At 29.5% G+C, this 21,095-nt stretch overlaps 1 protein-coding gene across 1 annotated transcript in view; it reads left to right on the top strand.

Moving 5' to 3' along the window:
- Hira (histone cell cycle regulator-like protein) overlaps positions 1-18,511 on the top strand; it is a gene marked incomplete in the record, with an annotated part of 33,590 nt that extends 15,079 nt beyond the window's left edge. Inside the window, 10 exon segments of the mRNA XM_067048201.1 lie at positions 1,543-1,740; positions 4,099-4,324; positions 4,715-4,838; positions 5,716-5,985; positions 6,107-6,209; positions 7,261-7,392; positions 8,212-8,375; positions 9,733-9,833; positions 15,185-15,310; positions 18,420-18,511. Of these exon segments, the coding sequence (XP_066904302.1) occupies positions 1,543-1,740; positions 4,099-4,324; positions 4,715-4,838; positions 5,716-5,985; positions 6,107-6,209; positions 7,261-7,392; positions 8,212-8,375; positions 9,733-9,833; positions 15,185-15,310; positions 18,420-18,449 (1,474 nt within the window).
- Between the last annotated feature and the right edge of the window lie 2,584 nt (positions 18,512-21,095).

Below are 21,095 nucleotides of genomic sequence, written 5' to 3'. Positions count from 1 at the left end.
TGAGGTGAGCATCTATATTAGCTATAACATATTATTTCTCTTTTATTATCATATCTTACAGCGTTTGTATCTTGTTCTCATGAAGCCCCAGAGTGGGACAAAACGTTGGTTACTAATTTTTCTTCAATTTTTATACCTTTCTTAATCATCATCCGGACTATCTTTGTACAATCAATTGCACATGGTCAACCAATATTGCTCTAATGGAATAAAATTGTTTATCATCAAATTTTGTGCTCTGCGAGTGTATTATATTTTGATTGCAGTGAAATATAGATATAAAAATTTGATTGTTAGTTTCTCAAGATACGCTCATAGTTCAGTTAAATAAAGGTTTATAAGATGCAAAAGGGGGGATAGTAGTTTTATTCATTTTTCTTGGATATAAGTATGTAAAAAACAAAAACACTAGCAAATCCTAATTCAGGAGAACTTTATGGCTGCCAACAAACCTCTAAATTTTGGAACTATTTTTGGTTCCAACAGAAGTGGGCCGCAGGAGGTTCTGATGCAAATATTTTATGAGGAATTATTGTTTAACTTTCCTGGTATTTTATTGCTAGCTAAAGGATTTTAACAGGCTGATATATATTTATCTCAGAACACACTTATAAATAACCTAATTTTTAAATATGCTTGGTGATCTCCAGGCCACTGGCACCTCTACCAACCACTGATCTAAACTATACTCCATTGCAATAAAGCAATCTCATCATGGCTGGTGAATGGGTTCGAGAAGCAACAAGTTTTATGTTAAGAAATTATGTAGAGGCTACAACTCAGCCATATGCTTGGAAAATAGCAAGTGCATAACAGCCTGTTCTTTCCCTTAGGGCAGGCTGTAGGAGGATGACTATTTATGACTGACCAAACCAACTAACCGAATCATTGTGCTATGGTACTCATTCAAAACAAAATTTAATACTTTCTAATTTATTATACCACAACTTTTTTGCTATAAGGTACCATTTTGGAGTTATTGGCAAAATAGAATGAGAGAGAAAGGAAAAAATGCCAAAATTTAGAGGTTTTTTGTTTGTCAAAAGTTCTAAGTTGGATTTGTTAGAATTTGTGTTTTTTATATATTCGTACCCATATTTACAAATTATAAAAATATCACCCCACCTTTTACCCTAATATGGCCTATTTCTAAATTTCCTCTATTTTTTGTAAAAAATATTAAAAAATGCTCAGGAAAACAGAAATCAGCATATGATCCATAAAAACAAAACTCACCTCCTCAAGATGAAAAATGAGTGTTGGTACATGAAAATTAATCCAAGTCTTATTTCTGCCAAGTTTTTAACCATAAGGAGATAGCAAATTCTTATTATTAAAGAACTAAGATTGGCCTGTCAATAACTGGTGCACTTGCCTTAAATATCTGTCTGTCTAAGTTTCTGTATTTATTTATTTTTTCCCTGAAGGAATAGAGTAAGGGTTCAAATGTGTGTAAATTGATTATAAGTGAGTGTGTCATTTAGGTAACATAGTCATTTTTTTTGTAGCCTTTGGCATTTAAATTTTTTTTTTTATTTTCAGTGAGGAAATAGCCCCCTTTGGTTCTGATACAATGCCATCATTTTCATCGTGCCAGAAGTCACGTATTATTGTTGAAAGAAGAGATGATGTAGTCGTTCCTCCGAATGTAACTCCTGCAAAATCAACTCCGACAACGAGCAGTCAAATCTCAAGCATTACTTCAAATAAATCAAACACACCTAACACCAATCTTTGTAGGTAAGATATATCAACAATAACTTTGACAATTTTTTTTCTTCCGTATAGTGCGGGTTTTTAGGCCTATTGTGTTCAACTCTACCCATCATTATTATTCTATTTTTCCAAAAGATTTTTTTTAATAGTCATTCATGAATCTTTTGTTTTTATTATTACTTTTTAAATTAATTATCATTTTAGTTAATCTTTATATTAGTTTTTAAGAACATTTGGTATTCATGTGAGTGTTTAGTGAAAACAATATCCTTTTTTATAAATTTAGCTCATCAAACATTAAGGTTTATCATCTGAGCAGGATTATCCAGCTGTGGGGTAGTGAAATTTAAATACGTAATTTTTTTTTTATTTTAGTACTCTGACCAAGGCAAAGTAGATAGATTTTCCCTAAGGTTGTCCACCTTTTCTAGCTGTAGTTGGAAGATCGACATTCAGTCTGCTGCTACTCTATAACACTACAGACCAGTGTGTTCCTTGACCTCCTTAATGTCTTTTCACCAGGTCAATCTATCCTTCACCATCTCTCACCAATTACTATGGCAGAGGCAGAGGTGTTCCTAGCTACTGAATCTTTCCATCTGTATTACAGTCTGCCTCTTCCTCTGCTCCTGTTTAGTGACTTCTTAAAGACCTCCTCTGTTAGCATTCCTGTGATGTGGTTTGCATAACTTTATGCCCCTCATCACATCTACCTCCCCATAGAGTCCATAAAGCTCCGCATTTGTTTTCCTCCAATTTTTCCCATTCCTCTCAGGTCCAAATTTTGCCTGAAGGACTTTCTTCTTAAAATATGAGACTCCAGGACTCCTAAACATAGATTAGGACAGGCCTGATGGGATTCCTACACAACTGACATTTCATAGAGTGTGAAAATGGCAAGCCTCTAAGGAGTCTATTGAGGTCAAAATTAATCTATTACCATGTAAATTTTTTAAAATAAGATAAGCCCAAATCTTTCAGGCCTCAATTCTTAATTTTTTAGTAATATCATATTGGGTTATTACTAATAAAATACCCAATATTTGTTTAAAATGAACTATTGGGTTGTAAAATAAGTTTTTAGCATTTTTTTAATGGTGATTTCAATAAAAACTTCAGATTCTTATAAATATTTTTAATCAGTTATATACAACCCATTTTGATCTATTGCATGTTGCCATTTTTCCAGTAATTTTTTAATTCTGTCCTCCCAGAACTTCTCAGATTTTTGTGCAATGAACTCCTCTATGTGCATTTTGCAGTCCTCGAGCGAATTAAAATGTTTAAAGTGTTCGAAATAAGTGAAAATTTGTTAGAGCAAGGTCTGGTGAATAGGGTGGGTAGGGGATAACATCCCAACCAAACTCCAATAATTTCTGTCGGGTCTGCAAAGACACGTGAGGGATGGGCGTTATCATGATGAAAAACTATGCTTTTGCGTTTAGCCAATCCTGGACGCTTTTGCTCAACCGCTGCCTTTAATTGTTCCAACTGGGCACAGTATACTGCAGAATTAATGGTCTGGATGGGCGGGTGGAGCTCAAAATAAAGGACACCTTTCCAATCCCACCAAATTCACAGCATAACCTTTTTTTGGTTATGCAACCCATGCTTTTGAAATTATGGCGGGCCACTTCGTTTTCCCCAGGACTTTTTCCTCACAATATTATTGTACAGGACCCAGTTATCAACCTCTTTTAAAATGGATCATTAACATAGCGTTTCAGGAGGGAAACAGTAATGGATATGTGGTCCAATAAATTCTTTTCTGTCAAGTTGTGAGGAACTCATTATCACTTCGAGAAGCATATCCCGCAGTCCCCAAATGATTTGAGACACTTGCATCCCTTGTCGAAGAGTGAAGGTTGTCTGTGACCAATGTTTGAATTTGGTCATCATCAACAGTTGAAGGACGACCTGAGCGCTTTGCGTCTTCAAGTCAAAATTTCTGGTTCTGAACCAAGCAAACGACTTACAGACTGTGCTTTCTCCTAAGGCATCATCGCCTTACACACCACAAATTTTGTTAATCTTCAGTGCAGAGGACTTCCCTTTTCGGAAATAAAAAATCATTTAATGACGAAAATGAATTTTTTTTATCTTCCATTTTGAGCAAGCAAAATACCATTTAAAGTTAAGGAATCTCAGTTGAAATCGATGCACAAAAGCACCTTAACTAATCCTTTTTTATAATATGTAAACATTATTAACCAAGTAAACATGATTTTATAAACACAGAGAGGATTAAATTGAAATATTGAAAACCATACGTACTTATTTTACATCTCAATATATGTATTTAATATTCTTTGCTTCTATTTAAATTTTAAATAGATTAATTTTTTTTTTTAAGACAAATTATAATTAATATTTTGTTATCAGTCCAAGTGTTACAGAAAGTGGAGGTTTCACTGGACTTGTCAGTATGGTAGAAAAAGTAGAAACAAGGAAAGAAAAGGAAAAAATTGAATCAGACAAAACTCCAAAATTAAGTCACAAAGCAAAGCGACGGAAATTATCTGTTTGCCCTGAACCACCAGAGCCAGAAGTACATACTCCAAGGTTATTGTTACCCCCGCTCCCTGCCAGTACAGCCTCTATTGCTAGAGTAAGTTACTATATTTTTATTTGATTATTGTGACCCAGGTTTAATAAATTTATTAACTCAGGTGTACATTATTTTTTCAATTTATGTACATTTTAGGATTGTTATAATAGACTTAAAAAAAATAAATAAATAAATAAATGAAAGATTTTAATTCGAAAAAAGTTATCAGAAATTTTTTAATAATATCAGTATAATTCACAACAATTGAATTATGCTTGCTTGTAATAGTTAATAATTAATATTTTTTAGAAGCAGTCAAATAATAATCATATTATTGTATCAAATATAAAATGTAATGTATTAAATGTATAATAATAATTCAGGAATTTTTTTAGTTGTTAGTTATTATTAATATTTTATTATTATTCATGATAATATTTATTATTTTAGCTTTGGAGGAGTAATAATTACATCAAGATAGAAAATGGAGTACAAAAAGGCCCTCATGGGTATATATCAGTTATAAAATTTATTTCTCCTGAAGACCCAAAACCACTTTGGGAGGTGGCATTGGGTAAGTATTTATGTGTAAATAAAGGCTTAGTGAACTTGAAGCTTCCATATCGATACTACCTCCAATACCCTCTATCAAAACTCAAATGACCTAGATCTGACTTAAAGCAATGCTCAACCTACTCCTCGACTATTTACCCCATCAGTTTGGCTCCAAATTATTTATTTATAGATTATATTTTAAATGATTTTTACTACAAGGGTAATTTAACATAGTTGTGATAAATTAATTTTCCACACACTTATTAGTGAAAATAATTATATATATATATTTTTTTTTTTTTTTTTGTCCTACGCCACAGGAAGTAAGCTATTACGCTATTTTCCCTCTTGCAGTCCAATTCAATTTTACTTTTCCTCTTAGTTGGTCTGCGTCCTGCTGAATATCTTCCAGACCAATAGGAGTAACCTACACTTTAAAAGACGGTATCCATCCATGTTTCCCATGTTGCATAGAGGACAGTTCGGTGAATCTATGATACCAATTCAATGGAGGTGTTTTTGGTGCAGATCATATCCTGTTATTAGGTGAAAAGAAGCCACTCCCTCAGCTCTGCTAGGGATTTGTTTACCCTTATGCAGTAGGCTCTCCCACATCTTTCCTTCTACTTTAAAAAAAACAAAAAAACATTAAAATGACTTTATATTTCACTATTAATTTCCGCATTGATAAATATTTTTGTAATACATCACTTTTTCTTTTTTATTTCTCCCTTTTACCAATGTCCATTTACTGAATATAGCAACAGTCAGTATGTTTTATTTTACTATAGATGTAAAATATGACTAAAATATATGCATTTTTTTTTTTTTTGTAAATTAAAATTTTAATAAACTTCATTGCAGCTAAAATAATTTATCTGATTTTACTTTTTAAGGTAGTGAAGTAGTTTCATGCGTGGGAACATCAACAGTGATCGCCGTCGCTACTTCTGACCACTGCCTTCGATTGGTAAGCTGTGTTGGTGGCGAACTGATGCTTCCCCCAATCGCCCTCGGTGCTCCAACCTCAGTGCTCAAGCTGTCTTCCGGTTACTTACTAGTTGTCACGACAACTGGTAGGCTATCTGTTTGGTGCCTGTCTGGTTCAGGAGAACCACGGGCCTTACTTTCTAATGAAAGTGTTTCCCCTCTTGCACCTCAGCAAGGTTTGTACATTATACTCATTTCAGTGCTATAAATTAATAAAAAAAATTCATTATTTCTTATATTATAATCACTGTTCCTTTCTTAGTTTTTGTAGTATCTTCATATTTATAATTTTAACAGGTGAGATGAGGATAAAGGATTGTTCTGTATCTAAATCTGGAGAACCACTTCTGGCTCTATCTTCAGGGAAGGCGTACTTCCATTCCTTGCGTCATAATTCATGGTAATTAACTATAAGTTCATTTTACTTATTATAGCTTTCTTCACTTCTTCACACAGACATGTTTGTATAAGTCTGGAATACTACTGGGAATAATCTGAGCAATAAAAAGTAAAATTTTTATTTCTCTAGTAAAATCAACTGATTATTATAAATTAAAGCCTATTAAATATATATATTTTTAAATATTAATCTCTCTGTAACTTCAGAGGATTTGATTTAAAACTCCTTAGATCCAATTTTTATCCTTATTGAAGTTTTATAATGGGCATCACTGTTTATGTCTGCTGTGAAAGTTAGATATTTCATGCTTTGGAAAAAATAATGCATTATTTGTTGATTTTGAACTTAAATGCTTTTAAATACCTAGTAGGTGTAAGCCAAATGTTCACAATACCTGTTAGTTTGTTATTTAAATTTTAAAATTAAAAAAAGATCGTTACTGCAGAAATGAATGAAAGTGAAGTTGTGAATCAATGAAAATCAGAGGAGTCACAATCCTCATGGTTTTAGTTATTAACTTCACTAAATACTTATTGGCTTTGGGATACTCGCAACTTGGAGGACAAAAGAATGCTTGTCTAGGACCGCCAGGGAAAGGAGTGAGATATCTTGCCAATCCAATTATCACATTACATTCTTAGTTCTTTTTTTCAATGACGATGCTATCGATTTAATCTAACTTAGATTTTAAAGTTTCATTTTGAATTCAAAATTTCTGTCTCCATTTAGTTACTTGACAATTGTTTTTGTTATAATTGATGTTAATTAATTTAATTCTACTTTCATTATATTTACTGAGTACTGAATCCAAAACTCCTCATGACCTTTTTGTAATTCATTTTTAAACCATATTATTTTAAAGCCTTTGTGTATATTAGTTTCTTATTTGCTTATTAATGCATTATTGTTATTATTATTATGTGATTATTATTATTTATATATAAATAGTTGACCGTATAATTTAAAGTAGTTTTCAACTATTTTGTTCTTTTTTTACCATAGCCCTGACCATCTTCTTCATATTTGAAATTATTATTATTGTTTATTATAGGCTTCTGATTGGAAACCACAATGATCCTGTTCAAAGAAATGCTCATTCAGGCTACAGAAATACGCAAAGGAGTTTATCTCCTACTGGAGAGAGTTTACCCCTAAAATCGATACAAGCTGCTGCGCTTAATGGGTTAGTAATTAACTTGAATTTCTAAGTTTTTGTCTTTTATCATTTCTAATAATAAGATTTATCAAACATACTTTTAATGTTATTATCACTAAGAACTTATCTCTAACGAGGTAATTTAAAATGATTAGTAGTTGAGAGCTTTTCTGTTCATTAATGAAGGAATAAATATACTTTCATAGTAACAACTACCTGGCTATGAAAAATAATTTAGTGGTCATAAAAATTAGCTATTATTTTTGTTTATTTTTCCTAGCATTATATATATCAATGCTTCGAATTCACACTTTCATGTCAATCACTCCATAGGAAATGAATAGTTAAGAAAACAATTACTCCACATGGATACAAAAAAAAATATTTGAAACATTTTGTGTTCCTTCTAAAGGACGCATATCCGATTTGGAAAATTTTTTATAAGGAGAAAAAATTAATGAGAGTATTAGTCAAAAAATTATTCTAATTCAAGATAAGCAGATTTGTTGTTTTGATAGATAATGATTCGATTCAGTTCATAATGATTCAGACATGTATATGTCATTTTGAAAGTAAGCTTCTCAGATATTAAATTTTTTTAATTTATATTGGAAAACTTATATCCTTCAAAGGGACGTGACAGCTGTGCATGTTGGGGTGTGGATCTCAGAGCACTTCCTTCGAAACGTTGTTGGTTCAATTCCCATATGGTTAAATATTTATTTCTTGGCGGTCCCGAGAAAAGAATCTTGTCAATTTCAATGTACCCTTTTCTGATCTCTGTATTACATAAGTTAAATCTGTCATTACAGTAAACAATAATTAATATTTACTATTATTTTCTAGGACGGGGGTTGGTGCTAATAGAGGTGTGGGCCCAACATCTGAGCTTGCTCCTCTGTGTACATTGACCTACCTTGACTCACAGCTCTCAGCTTCTCTCGCTCTTGGGTCCCAGCAGGAGTACAAATTCTGGCTTCTTGCACAAGCAAGGTTCCTTGTCCAGAGAGGTGAGTGTTTCATTATGCTTTGTTATTAAGAAATAATAATTAAATCCTCATCTATGATTATATTTATTTACCTCCAATTATTTTTATGGCTTGTAAGAAATCATCAGTTGAAAAATGATTATTCATTTGTATAATAAAAAATGAAGTTTCATTTTCTTCAATAATTTGAAAATTTTGCCATGGGAAGAATGAGAATAATGAGTATTATCACGCTCTTATTGACGGTGTTATTTTCTAAAGAAATTTCTACTAAATAAAGATAAGACATTATAGCGTTTAAGTTTAAAATTTTATTGTTTAAGAAATATAATTATAAGCTGATTGTCAGGGCCCAATAGGTAAAAATGAATACAATGTAGGGCACGGAGTTGTTTTGAGTGATGAGTACGTTGTCTGTGATCATAGAGGCATCTCAATCATCTATTTATGTACAGTGTCCTCAATCAATGTGGGAGACCCTTGAAACAAGTACATGACTTGACATTTATGAATCGATTATTGAACAGACCATATATATCATATTCTGTTATAACTATTTCTATGGCCTGGATTTTTTCCAAAAATGGCCAGGATAATTATTAAAATAAACCTATATTGTAATTGAGGCGTTCTATTTCTGAACCTCAACATACATACTTCAACCTGAAGGTTCGATGCCAATACCACTTATTGCTGTCTACATATATACAGTGATGCCCGACCAAACCCAAATTTACTTGACCAGTCTCTCTCACTTAAATTTTAGTTTACCCATTGGGTTCAGTGCTCATTAACATTTTATGAATCCAATTGTTATTAAGTTCTACAACCTTACACGCTTATCTTGTTCACCACAATGCTATACCCTGTAATTATAATTTTTCAGCCTGAATATTATATGTAATACCTTATTTTCAAAAACATTAAGGGACTGTTTCTTCCTTAGTATAAGAATAACTATAAAATACATGTTTATTAAAAATAATTTTCATCAGAATCAATATGGATATTCTGCTTATGCCAATAATAATAACTGAACTCTCAACTCAAAAAGTCTTTTCAATATTAATGTAGTTTTAAAAGTTTATCTCTCATAAAACATTATCTAGATGCTTGAAAAAGATAACAAAAAATTCTTTTCAAAGGTTGAATAAATTCAAATTCAAATATAATCTTGTTGTTTAAATTGTGGGTAAAATTTGAGAATTAGGATAAGGTTTATTGTGATGGATGAGGCATTTACATTAATGTTTTATTTTGTTTACATTGGGTTTAAATCTTCATGAAGGTGGAAAATTCCTTCGATCCGAAATTATATAAATTTATATGTGTGTCTGTGTATTATGAGCTTAACCAAAATTATTTTGTTTCTGTTAAGGTCTTGAAAAACGTCTAAAACGTTTATGTGAAGAACTTCTTGGACCTACGCATTCAAGTTGGAGCCATACGAGTAGTAGTAACTGGCAGGAAGAAATTCTTGTAAGTACTATCCAAATTTAAGTTTTACACAACATTTATATTCATAGTAATAATTTCATATATAGCATTATAGATTGAAATATTTTTGAGTAGTCAATATATCCACTTTTATAAAGTTATTATTTAAAAATTATTATGAGAGCATCTGATGTACAGTAGATGTGTCAATGTTTTATTGAAGATATTGATTAGTGACATCTATTTGATATAGGAAAATTTAAATTTTTATATGAGCTGAATAACTTATGGATGTAGAATTTTAATTCGTATAAAAAAAAAAATCATTTATTTTTCAGAAGTGGGTGTATTGACTTTTGATAGAAAATTCCTCATTTTATTACATTAGATCACTGATTGTCAGAAAACTATTGGTCTAAAAACCTATCTAGAAAAGTTATAAAAATTCTAAGAAGTTTAAGATAAAACACATTGTTAATATTTAATGTAACGCCATAATACTTTATATGTTACTTGTATTTAGAACTGCATCTTGTTATTTACAATTTTGTTTTGTTTAAATTAACATTGGTCGATATTTGAAAGAGATCAAGTGTCTGTTTTAAGGACTGTGGGCCTTTTTTTTTTTTAATCTACTAAAACGTTCTACCTTTTTGGATTGTTGTTATAACTATGTTTTTATCATATATATCCTAAAGTATTTTAGGTTTTTCAAATAAGTTATTCTTGAAGCAATAGGACATATCTTGTACAGGCAGTTCTCATTCTACATTGCCCCATTTTAAGTTATCAAGTTATGTTGTTAACTAATTCTGATCAGAAACTTTAATGTCGAAGCAAATTCATAGTTATGTCACCTTAAAAAAAAATTAATTATTTTAATAAATGAAGTTGTTAAAAAATAGATTTTATGAAAAATAAAGCTATTAAATTAATTTTAAAAACCCTTGGTAAAAAAAAAAAAGGAGAGATGAATGAATGAAATTCCTTGTGAGTTCAATAATTGAACGATAACAGAAAAATTTGCTTCATCCAAACTATTGATAGATAGGTAGGAATTTTTTTTTTAAATAAGCCATGTTTTTATTGAATGTAAAATAATAATAAGTTTGGTAATTTCAAATTGTATTATGGTAAACTAAATTAATTTTCTGCCAAACAGTTGAGCTTTCTTTCAAACAAAATATTTTATTTATTTTTTTTTATAAAATTTGTTATTAGTCTCCTTCTGGACTACATATTTCCCACTTGTATACAAATTTCCTTATTTAATAAGTTTCGTATTTATATTGAGTATGTTGAAGTCTGTTATAGAAGAAGCTGAGATCCTCCTTCCGTTTTGTTCAAGATTTATGTGATTCGAAATTCTGTTAATATGCTGATAATTCTTGATTTTTCAAAAAAACAAAACTTTTCTATATTTTGGCATTTGAATGTCCTCTTTAAAAGGTTTTAAGAACATATTGTCTTGTTTACTACTCTACAATTTGGAATTACCCAACTTCAGTAGTGTTTTATTGGAACTTATCTATAGCTTTATTTAAGAATTAAATGAAACAGGACCAAGGTAAATATTTTCATTATTTTTTATAAATTCTGGACTCCCTTCCTAAAATTCTCAACCCGTTTCTTTTAATGACTAGGTTATAGTGATTAGAAGGCATTTGTTTTTGTTTTTTCAAGTGAAACTTCTTCAGATGTGGTAGAGTAAATTAGCTTAGATCAGACAAAAAGTGCTAACGCTCCCTCTTCTCAATAAATAAGTCCTAAAAAGATAAAATTATTAATGATTGTTATGATATGGATATGGAATAAGGCTGAGTTTCAAAACATTCTCTGTCATCATCAAAAATTATTTCTAACTCCTCCCCCCCTCCCAAAAAAAAAAAAAAATACTTTTTCGAATAATTCTAAACCTATACATCTCTTGGAACATTATACCCTACTCATTTGGAAAAAAAAATTAAGTTCTCTACTATATAAAGCTAAAATTCTCTAAATTAGACCACCAGTGTTAGGTAATATTTAAGATCCATGTTTATTTTATCAATATTCTCTGCTGGTTTCCATTGAAATGGGTTATCTTTATCCTTTTTTTTTTTTGTTTAATTTTTTTTTTTAATTCTGTCGATTTAGAAAACTCAAATTTCTACCATCTAAATTATTGGTATCATACTTCAACTATCATAAACTTGTAATTTCTTTCTTATTGTGTGAATTAATGGAAATCAGTTAATAACAGAGATATTTTATTTAATTAAAAGAGATTTCCCACAATCAAATTCTATTTCCTAATCCTGAAATAATTAAATCGTCATTAAATGCTAGAACTTAAGAAGATTCCCTCTAATGCACAAGAGTCTCATGCATATTATTTTATTTACTTTTCAAAATGTTTGTAAATTAAGATGTATCAATTTGCATTTTTTTATAATTATTTTTATCATCTAATAAAGAACTCATTTTTTATTATAGCTATTGTTATCAATTAGTTGTTTTTTTTTTTTTTACTTTTATCAGATTTCATTATGTAAAGATTTGGTTTATTTTTTCAAAAATGTCCTCGGTTTTGATATTTCATTATTAATGTGATAATCTAATTTATATTTTATGTTATCGTGAGCAGGTCTAATTTATTAGTTAAATGGCTATCTTGATAAACCTTTTATAACCTCCTCTATCTTGGAAGTTTGAGTTTGTATAATATATAACCTGTAATTTGAATTTTTCATTTTGTTCCTGAAGATTACTGTTTAGCCGAAACATTGAACAGTGATATTTAAATTGAATGATCAGTCAAAGGCCAGGCAGACAAGGTCAAGGATTCACAGAGAATGGGAACTTTTTAAAATTGAAATCTTTAATTTTGCTGACATTAAACAAAAAGATAAGAAAAAATTATAAATAATACTAATAAGTTAATATGTGGTAAGGTTAGACTTACCTAAAAATACCTTACCAATTTTGATAAGTCATCCGAATTCACTTTACCATTCCTCATTATTAATGCAATAATGCATATTGAAAACTTATTTAACACAGATTTTCTAAATGCAAACAAAACTAATTTTAATTTATGATAATGCTATAGATATATTAAAGTTAGATATCAAACAAACTCATTGGCATATACATAATATATACTATTTATTGGAAACCCTCTCTGGAGATGTTGTCCTCTCATTTCGTATGTAATCCCTTCTAGTTTGGCATGCCACTCTCCATAAGTATCTCATTTCCATTGCATTAACTCTGCTTATCAAGTGGTACCCAGCTTTCACTTCCATAAAGGAGGGTACCTACCTAGGTATACAGCCTCAAAGATATGTACTTTAACATTCTTCTCTACCTCCCTCTTCCGTCAAACTGTATTGCATTTGCCTTCTTTATCTTGTTGGATATCTCTTGGTCTACCTTTCCATTCCTGCAGATGACTTTTCCTAGGTAAGTGTACTCGTCCACCATTTCTATTGGTTGACCTTTGCAAAGTATTTCAATGTTTTCCTGTTCCCGGCCTATATGCATTATTTTGCTTTTCTTGACATTGATGGTCATTCCCTTTCTTTCCAGCTCAGCTTCCCATTCAGTTACAGCTCTTTATTATCTAGTATAAGGACAATGTCATCCAAAAATACCATTACCTGGGCCAGTATTGCTTTCATGTTCCATTTGCCAATAGTAGTGCGGGCTATCCTCCGTTTGCACATTTTCAGGATTTCATCCATATAAATGATGAACAGGAGGGGGCTCAAACTATCTCTTTGTTTTACTCCTTTCTTAATTGCAAAGATATCAGACTCTCTTCCATTAATCATTGCGGGATGTGTCTTTCAGAAAAAGTATTCCACAGTTCTTGTCTAGGGACCAAATCAAAGGCAGCCTTTAGATCTATAAATGCCAAGAAGATACTCTTTCCTTGTTCCCGTGATTTATCAATGATTGTTCTGAAAGAAAATATATGATCGTGGGTCTGGCGTTGAGGCCTGAAAGCAGCCTGTTCCTCTTCTAAGTCTCTCCACTAGCTCTCTCAGTTTCTTTTCTAATATTGAGGTATAGAGCTTATGCACAACCTGGGATAGATGGATAGGTCTATAGTTCTCACATTCGTTATATTGCCTTTTTTTGTGAATCAGGACAATTATGTTGTACTCTCATTCCTTAGGAATAGCTTTTTCAGTAAGTAACTTCTGAAAAAGGCACTGCAATGCTTTCAATAATTCTGTTCCACCATATTTGATGAAATATTATTTAAAAAATAAAAAACCTAATTATGAATATTATCATTAAAATAATTCCATTACATGAACATAGACTTAATATAAAGGTTATTAGGAAAATAGAATTGAAATTAAATAAAACAATACATTAAAGGTCAAACACAGAGATAATCTTTCAATTCAGACTACATAATAAACACACCTATAAAATATAATTTGGTAACAGAGAATAACACATTAAAGAATTATAATAGGTTACACAATAAAAATAGAATAGTAAATCGAACTAATGAAAAAATTCGTGAAAACATAATAAATCTCTTATCACTTGGTGAAATCTTTAAAATTCTACCTAAAACTTTTTTTTTTTTTCGACCAAGACTCCCATTGGAGTCCTATACTGCCTAACCATGGTTGGGGGTCAAAGCTCTTCATTTTGTGGGACCGCCACGCAATGAAAAAAGTCAACGTCCCAGGCCGGATTCGAACCGGCACCGCCAATAGACATCAAATTGGTAAGACTGTGTCTTAACCACTGAGCTATGGGCGGCCCTTACCTAAAACTTACACTAATGTAATAATAAATATTTTTGTAGATAATCAAAACACACGTATTAGAAATGATGATAATAAAGAAATCAGTAGTCATTTAACTAATAAATATGACTATGCTCATAATAATAACATAAATTACATTTTAAATTTATAATGAAATATCAAGAACTAGATCATTTTTGAAAAATAAACCAAATCTTAACATAATGAAATCTGACAAAACTAAAAAAAAAGTAATAATTGATAAAAAGAGCTTCAATAAAAAAATAAGTTCTTTATTAGATGATAAAAATAGTTTTATTTAAAAGAAATTTTTTATTTTATATTTATTAAACATACCATTAATTTAATTTAACTGTTTTAAATTAGTTGAATTGAAAGCTTATTAGAGGAAGCATATTTACTTACACAATGACCAAATTGTGTGTTACGATAAGGCTGAGAATTATTCTGTCCATTGAGATAAAGACAAGCTATTGTCTGTCTTTATAAGCTATTGCATTGAATAAATAATGTGGAAAGGTGTTGTTTTTTTTCTAAATAAAAAATAAAATAAATTGTTGCTTGTCTTGTTTTTAGAATAAACTCTTCAATTATATATACATTGCTCTTCTTTTATAGGGTCTAAGAAAGCATTCCCTATTGGAAGAAATCCTGCAAGAAGCTGCAAGTAATCTGAAACTACAGCGGTTGGTTACCGAAATACGTGATCAACTGACTTCTCGGTTATTTCCAATCATTGATAATGTAAATATGCCATAACAGCCATTTGTTTAATATAGGTTCATTATAAAAGAAAATAATCGGAATATAAAAATGTATTTATAGTATATAAAATATTTATAATTGTACATAAATAATTAGATAATTGTTTTACTTGTTAGAAATTAAATAAAGGCTAATTACTTTATGTAATCGATAATTTTGGCTTTAAGGAATGTTTATTTTTTAAATAAAATTTTATTTTCTTTATATATTTTGTACTATGTACAAGTGTAGTAATAAATGTATTTAATGTTGACTTGACATAAATTTATGCTGTGTATAGCGAGTTTAACTGCCTAAGCACAAATTTTGTTTTTGTAAAGCATTGTACAAATTTGTATATTATTTAAGTAGTTGGCCTTTATTTTTTGTATTATAAATTTTGGTTACCCGAGCTAATAATTTTCAGAATGCTGTACAGGCATTTTCACTGGAAATTTTTGAGTATATTTATTATTTAAATATATTAGGGTTCTTGGATATAATCAGATCCTTTTCTATAAAAAGTTTGAAACTTTTCTTTTTCATTGTTAATTTTATGCATGTAAATTTCGCCTTCCAGTATTAAATAAATATTTAATGGAACTTTATGTATTTTAATTTCATAACGTTTTGTATTTATTGTATTTAATTTTTCCAGGTTTCTGCTTGTAGAGCTTTTTGTAATTTTTTAGTTGTCATATACTTATTATTTAGAATGTGTATATGGATATCCAATATATTTATCTGTTCAAAGTCATCACTATTTAGGTTGTGAATGAGAGAAAATAAGAATGAATAAGTGAAAATTATGGTATTAGTGTTGGCATTAAATGAGACATTTTAATATTATCATTATTGTATAGAAGTCAATTCATATAAATTTTTTTATTGTAAGTAAGCTTTAAATAATAAGTCTACTTAAACAGGAAGTATTTTTCTTATGTATATCCTAATGCAAAAAGAATATTTATAAGTTGATAATATTTTTCATTTAACTGTTGTTGTCCTTTTTTTTTTCTTTTTTTTTTTGTAAATATGTCAAAAGTAGAATAATTGAATATTTATTAAGTAAAACATCAGTTATATGAACTTGACCAACCCTCTTCTACTTCCCCTTACCTACATGTCTACAGTATACTAATTAGCAGAAGCCAAGTTACTGACAGTATTTTATTCAGTTTACAGTATCAACTTAAATAAAGGTTGAATAAACTTCTAACCATCATCTTCTCAATTAAATGCTCCAGGAATTGTTTGTGATTCTCATTAAAAGTCACAAAATTGGTAGATCTATCCATTGATGAAAGTGGATTTGAGGTGTCAAGATTAGTTTGTGCCAGAGATAACATTACTATTAACACTTCTATAGTAAAATGCTTATAACATCGATATTTCTTTCCTAGAGGTTAATAATGTTATCAACGGTTTAGTAATGACAATGTTACAGAGCCCCTTCAGAGGAAGATATTGAGATTGAATTTTAAATTTTATTTTCTAAACTACCAAATACATGTATAATGAGAGAATAGTTAGTTATTGGATAACAAAAAAAGTAATTCAGATCACATTATTTTTGTTCTCCTACTCCAATGAAATGTTTAGGATATGTTTTGGTTCCTTCAGAGCCATGATGAGTATAAAATAAATTATATGTACATAGGTTGTCAAAGTACAATCCATTGTATACAAAAAAAAAACTTAACTACTTTTGTAGTATTGGTATGGAAATAAATAAACTATATAATTTTTGGTTTACTTCTTGCTCAGGTATTTTAAAAGAAACAGTTATTACTATATTTATTAATCTCAATTACCCATATATGAAATATGTATTAAGGGAAAGTATTGTGAACATAAAAAATTTTGAATTCTAGTTTTCAACGGAAATACGCAGTCTGAGGTCCACAAATAACTAAGCCTTAAAAAATGGTCTGTTTATATGTGGTCAACTTAGCTAAAAAACAAATAGTTGTGTGAAATTAAAATTACATATTTAATATTTGAAGTAAGTATATGCCTGGGGTCACAAGAACTTTTTCAATAAAATCGACTGACTAGAAGTGTCACTTCATAGAATCAATTTTTGAAATTTTGTTTTATTTTCCCAAAAAAGGTTCTAACAATTTTGATCAAATTCAGTATGTCAATGTACAATTTACTGGTCTCTGGTCTGTAATATCAGCTAGGTCTTATCCTTATAGAAATAGCTTGACTGGGCTTAAGTGCAAATTTTCAAAATGAGTTACACTGAAGTACTTTTAATTTTGTTTGAAATAATTAACCAATTCAAATTTACAACCAAAAATAAGAGTAGTAATATAGGCATATTTTATATCTTTGTAAAGCCAAAGATTATAGAAATAATAATATTTAACATAGAAAGTTGTAGAAGGTAATGGAGAATAACAAAAAAAAAACGCCTTAATAAAAGCTATGTTCTAACATGGTTTTAACTGTGAAGGCTCATGCGCTTGTTTCGCTATTTGGTAACATTTTCTTGATTGTTATTAAGTAATGACTATTAATTTCATTTAACCAATATATGAGCCTTCTAGTTGGCAGGATTATTAAATCCATAAAATCACTCTTTGGATTTTCAATATTGATCTATTACAATTCAGCATTGAATTATCGGTTAAGAGCAGCATGTACATTTTTATTTAATTTCTTCCTTACTTTTGCAATGTGAAATATTATTGAACGTACTTTTCTATAAGCTGTTGTGATTGAAGTTGAATTCAAAATAGTGTGGTAAGTGAAAGTTGTGTGATGCGAACACCCCATCAGATTTTTTTTAGTTGAGATAACTCCAGGCCAAAAATTCAACCTAAACAACTCATCAGGGTTAGATCAGTCATGATATGGAAATTAAATATGGTACTATCCATGCTTCTGGTAAATTTAAAGAAAAAATCTACTATTTTTATCTCATTCTCTTCTATTACAATATTTTCTGCCATAAGCTATTAGAGGGAACACTTGATCATTACTAATACTATTTTAATACACTTTACACTATATGGATGGTCTAAGGCTCTAGTTTACTAGTGTTTAAGAGTAGATGAAATGTGATACATATATTTCAATCATTTTTTTTTTTTTTTTAAAGGAACAGAACATTGAGGAATGTTACATGTAATAAACTACTTAGGAAAGCTTTGAAAATTTTAACAATGGGTTCGGCCAACTCATTGATTACAGGTCTCTTACATAATATACATATAAATCTATAAAATCTTGATACTCCGACAAATATGATACCTAAAAGTTATCCATTATTAAATATAATGGGCGGCTGAAGGTCACATTTAGATCACATCACAAGTTTTTCGCATTACTAAATATTTTGGTTTAACAAGTGTTAGACTATCAAGATTGTATTTCACATATACCCACTTACAGATCCACACGTTATTTACAATAAGAATCCCTTGTATATATTAATAATGTTCGATCAGAATTTTAATTTACAAAAAGAAATTTACTTAATATTATTTGATTAAAGTTACTCTTAAATCGTTTATAATGTTTATACATTGAGTAACCTAAACTTCTATCTGGAAATTTGTCTGATACTATTTTTTGCTTTATTCCATGCTCTAAATGAAACTAAATTGAAGTATTATACAATATGAAAATCTTAAGAAGTATTCTACCATTTAAAAAATGTTGTTAGATATAAAAAAAGTTTGTTTCTTTTTTTTTTTGTTTCTCTTTATAAATTTAATTAGTAGATAGGAGTTATTGCCAGCTCACCGTGAATATGTAATTTATAATTAACAAAAGTAAAATTCTTCATATATCCAATGACATTCATAATCATGTCTATTACAGTTATTGATCATGGTAAAATATAAAACTTGGTTTAGATTTATTATTTGTTTAAAATGAATAACTGCTTCGACTCCTTACTTTTTATTATATTTAGGCTGCATTAGAAATCAAGATCAATCTATTTTTTCAACTTGTTTCAAAATACATTATTAAATTTAATTATCCAGGACTGTCCTTAGTGTTATGGAAGCCATCTGTAAGTTTATTTGTAACTCTGCCTACTCTAAAGTAAAGTCTGAAGCCTAGATGTCACTTTTTATCATCTTTTACGATTTTGGTCCAAAGTATTAATTCAAGAAATATATCTACTTCTAAACTTATGAGAGCAACCTCAAATATGTTCATTAAATGCTCATATATACCTTATCCATAACAACATTATTTAGTTAGTATAATTTCGTTCTAATTTTTCTTTAATAAGAATGTTTGATAATGATAATAAAATTGAAAATTGGTAGTTTAAATCAGAAACACCCCCTTTATTAAAAACAGGATCAAAGCTTACATTTACATGATAAAATAAAATATAAAAGTAATTATCAATTACTTAGAATACTAGGGGAAAAATTACAATTACATAAGAATATGATTGGTAATTACAATTACTTTGGTTTAGCTTATAATTGTAATTTCAGGACCACAATTGCAATTATTGTAGTTCATCAAGTAATTGTATTTCTACTATTCCAAATTACTGTAATTGGATCAAATCCAAATCTGCTCTTCAGATTCAGAATTAATAAGATTGCTAATATTTTCAAAATTTTTCTCTAAAATGACAGGTTAAAACTAAAAACGTTTTATGTGTTTTTCCTCTTTCAGATGCTGTATCATTTTTGTTGTCTGCCTTCGTTATGGAATATACTGCTTTAAAATGTTTTGAAAAATCTGAGACTTTTTCACTTCCTCCTATCAATTCAGTACATATACATATTACAACATATGGTTTATTTAAACCTCTTTTTCTTAGTTGAATGAAAATTTCAAAATAATTTTGAGTCATTATTAATTGAGTTTGGGCATTTACTAATAATCGTATGGAATACACTTATAGCTTGTAATAAATTTAACTGTAACTTTTTAATAGTTACTATATTCGGGAATATTTTTTTCTTTCACTTTTAATTATTCCTTGGCTTAAGTTGAGAAAATACAGATCCTATTATCTTATTCAGGTATTATTATCCTATTTTTTTATTCCTAGTATTTGACAAATGGTGAATTTACATCTTATGAATACTACTGGTAACTGGTGACAGGAACTAGCCTGGCAAATGGGCCTAGTGGTCTTTTTTGTCAGCACTTTATGTTTACCTAGAGGTTGCCACCTCATACTAACCAGAGTAGGTGTGACCACTTAAAAATAAATATTAACAGCCCGGACTGAGAATCGAACTCACAATACTCTAATTCACAAATTATCCCAACATTCTTGGCTATTATATCCTCATCCATATAAATACTAAGTTGATTCTTTCTCCAACAGTATAATTTATATATTTTTTTTCAGTTGTAACACTGAATTATTGTTCTCGATATTAATTTATTATCTCAAAAAATAAATCAATTTTATTCTGAACCTAAATTTTTATGTAAAAAATATGGCTCATGCTCAGTGTGGGATGCACTACAAACTTGTTGCTCATTAGTAATGAGAGGTATGTTCTTATTAAATGCATTAACTAACTGCCTTATCACATTAAAGTGATAAATATTAGATGTGAAAAAAAATTTTTTTTTGTTTGTCTTTATAAATCTAATTAGTAGATAGGAGTTATCGCCAGCTCATCGTGAATATGTAATTTATAATTTAAAAAAGTAAAATTCATTCATTCAATAAAAATAATGATATAAAGTGGAGCCAACAATCACTTTCACACCCAGTCTTTATAAAACTAATCAATGTAAGAAAATAAATGCTTCACAAAATCAAAAAGTTTGTTAAAAACTG

Source organism: Halyomorpha halys, unplaced genomic scaffold, assembly GCF_000696795.3.
Source record: "Halyomorpha halys isolate HHAL.00 unplaced genomic scaffold, Hhal_1.1 Scaffold30.1, whole genome shotgun sequence".
Classification (NCBI taxonomy): domain Eukaryota; kingdom Metazoa; phylum Arthropoda; class Insecta; order Hemiptera; family Pentatomidae; genus Halyomorpha; species Halyomorpha halys.
Note: the sequence above shows the minus strand (reverse complement) of the source record. Positions and strands in the feature narration are given on the sequence as shown.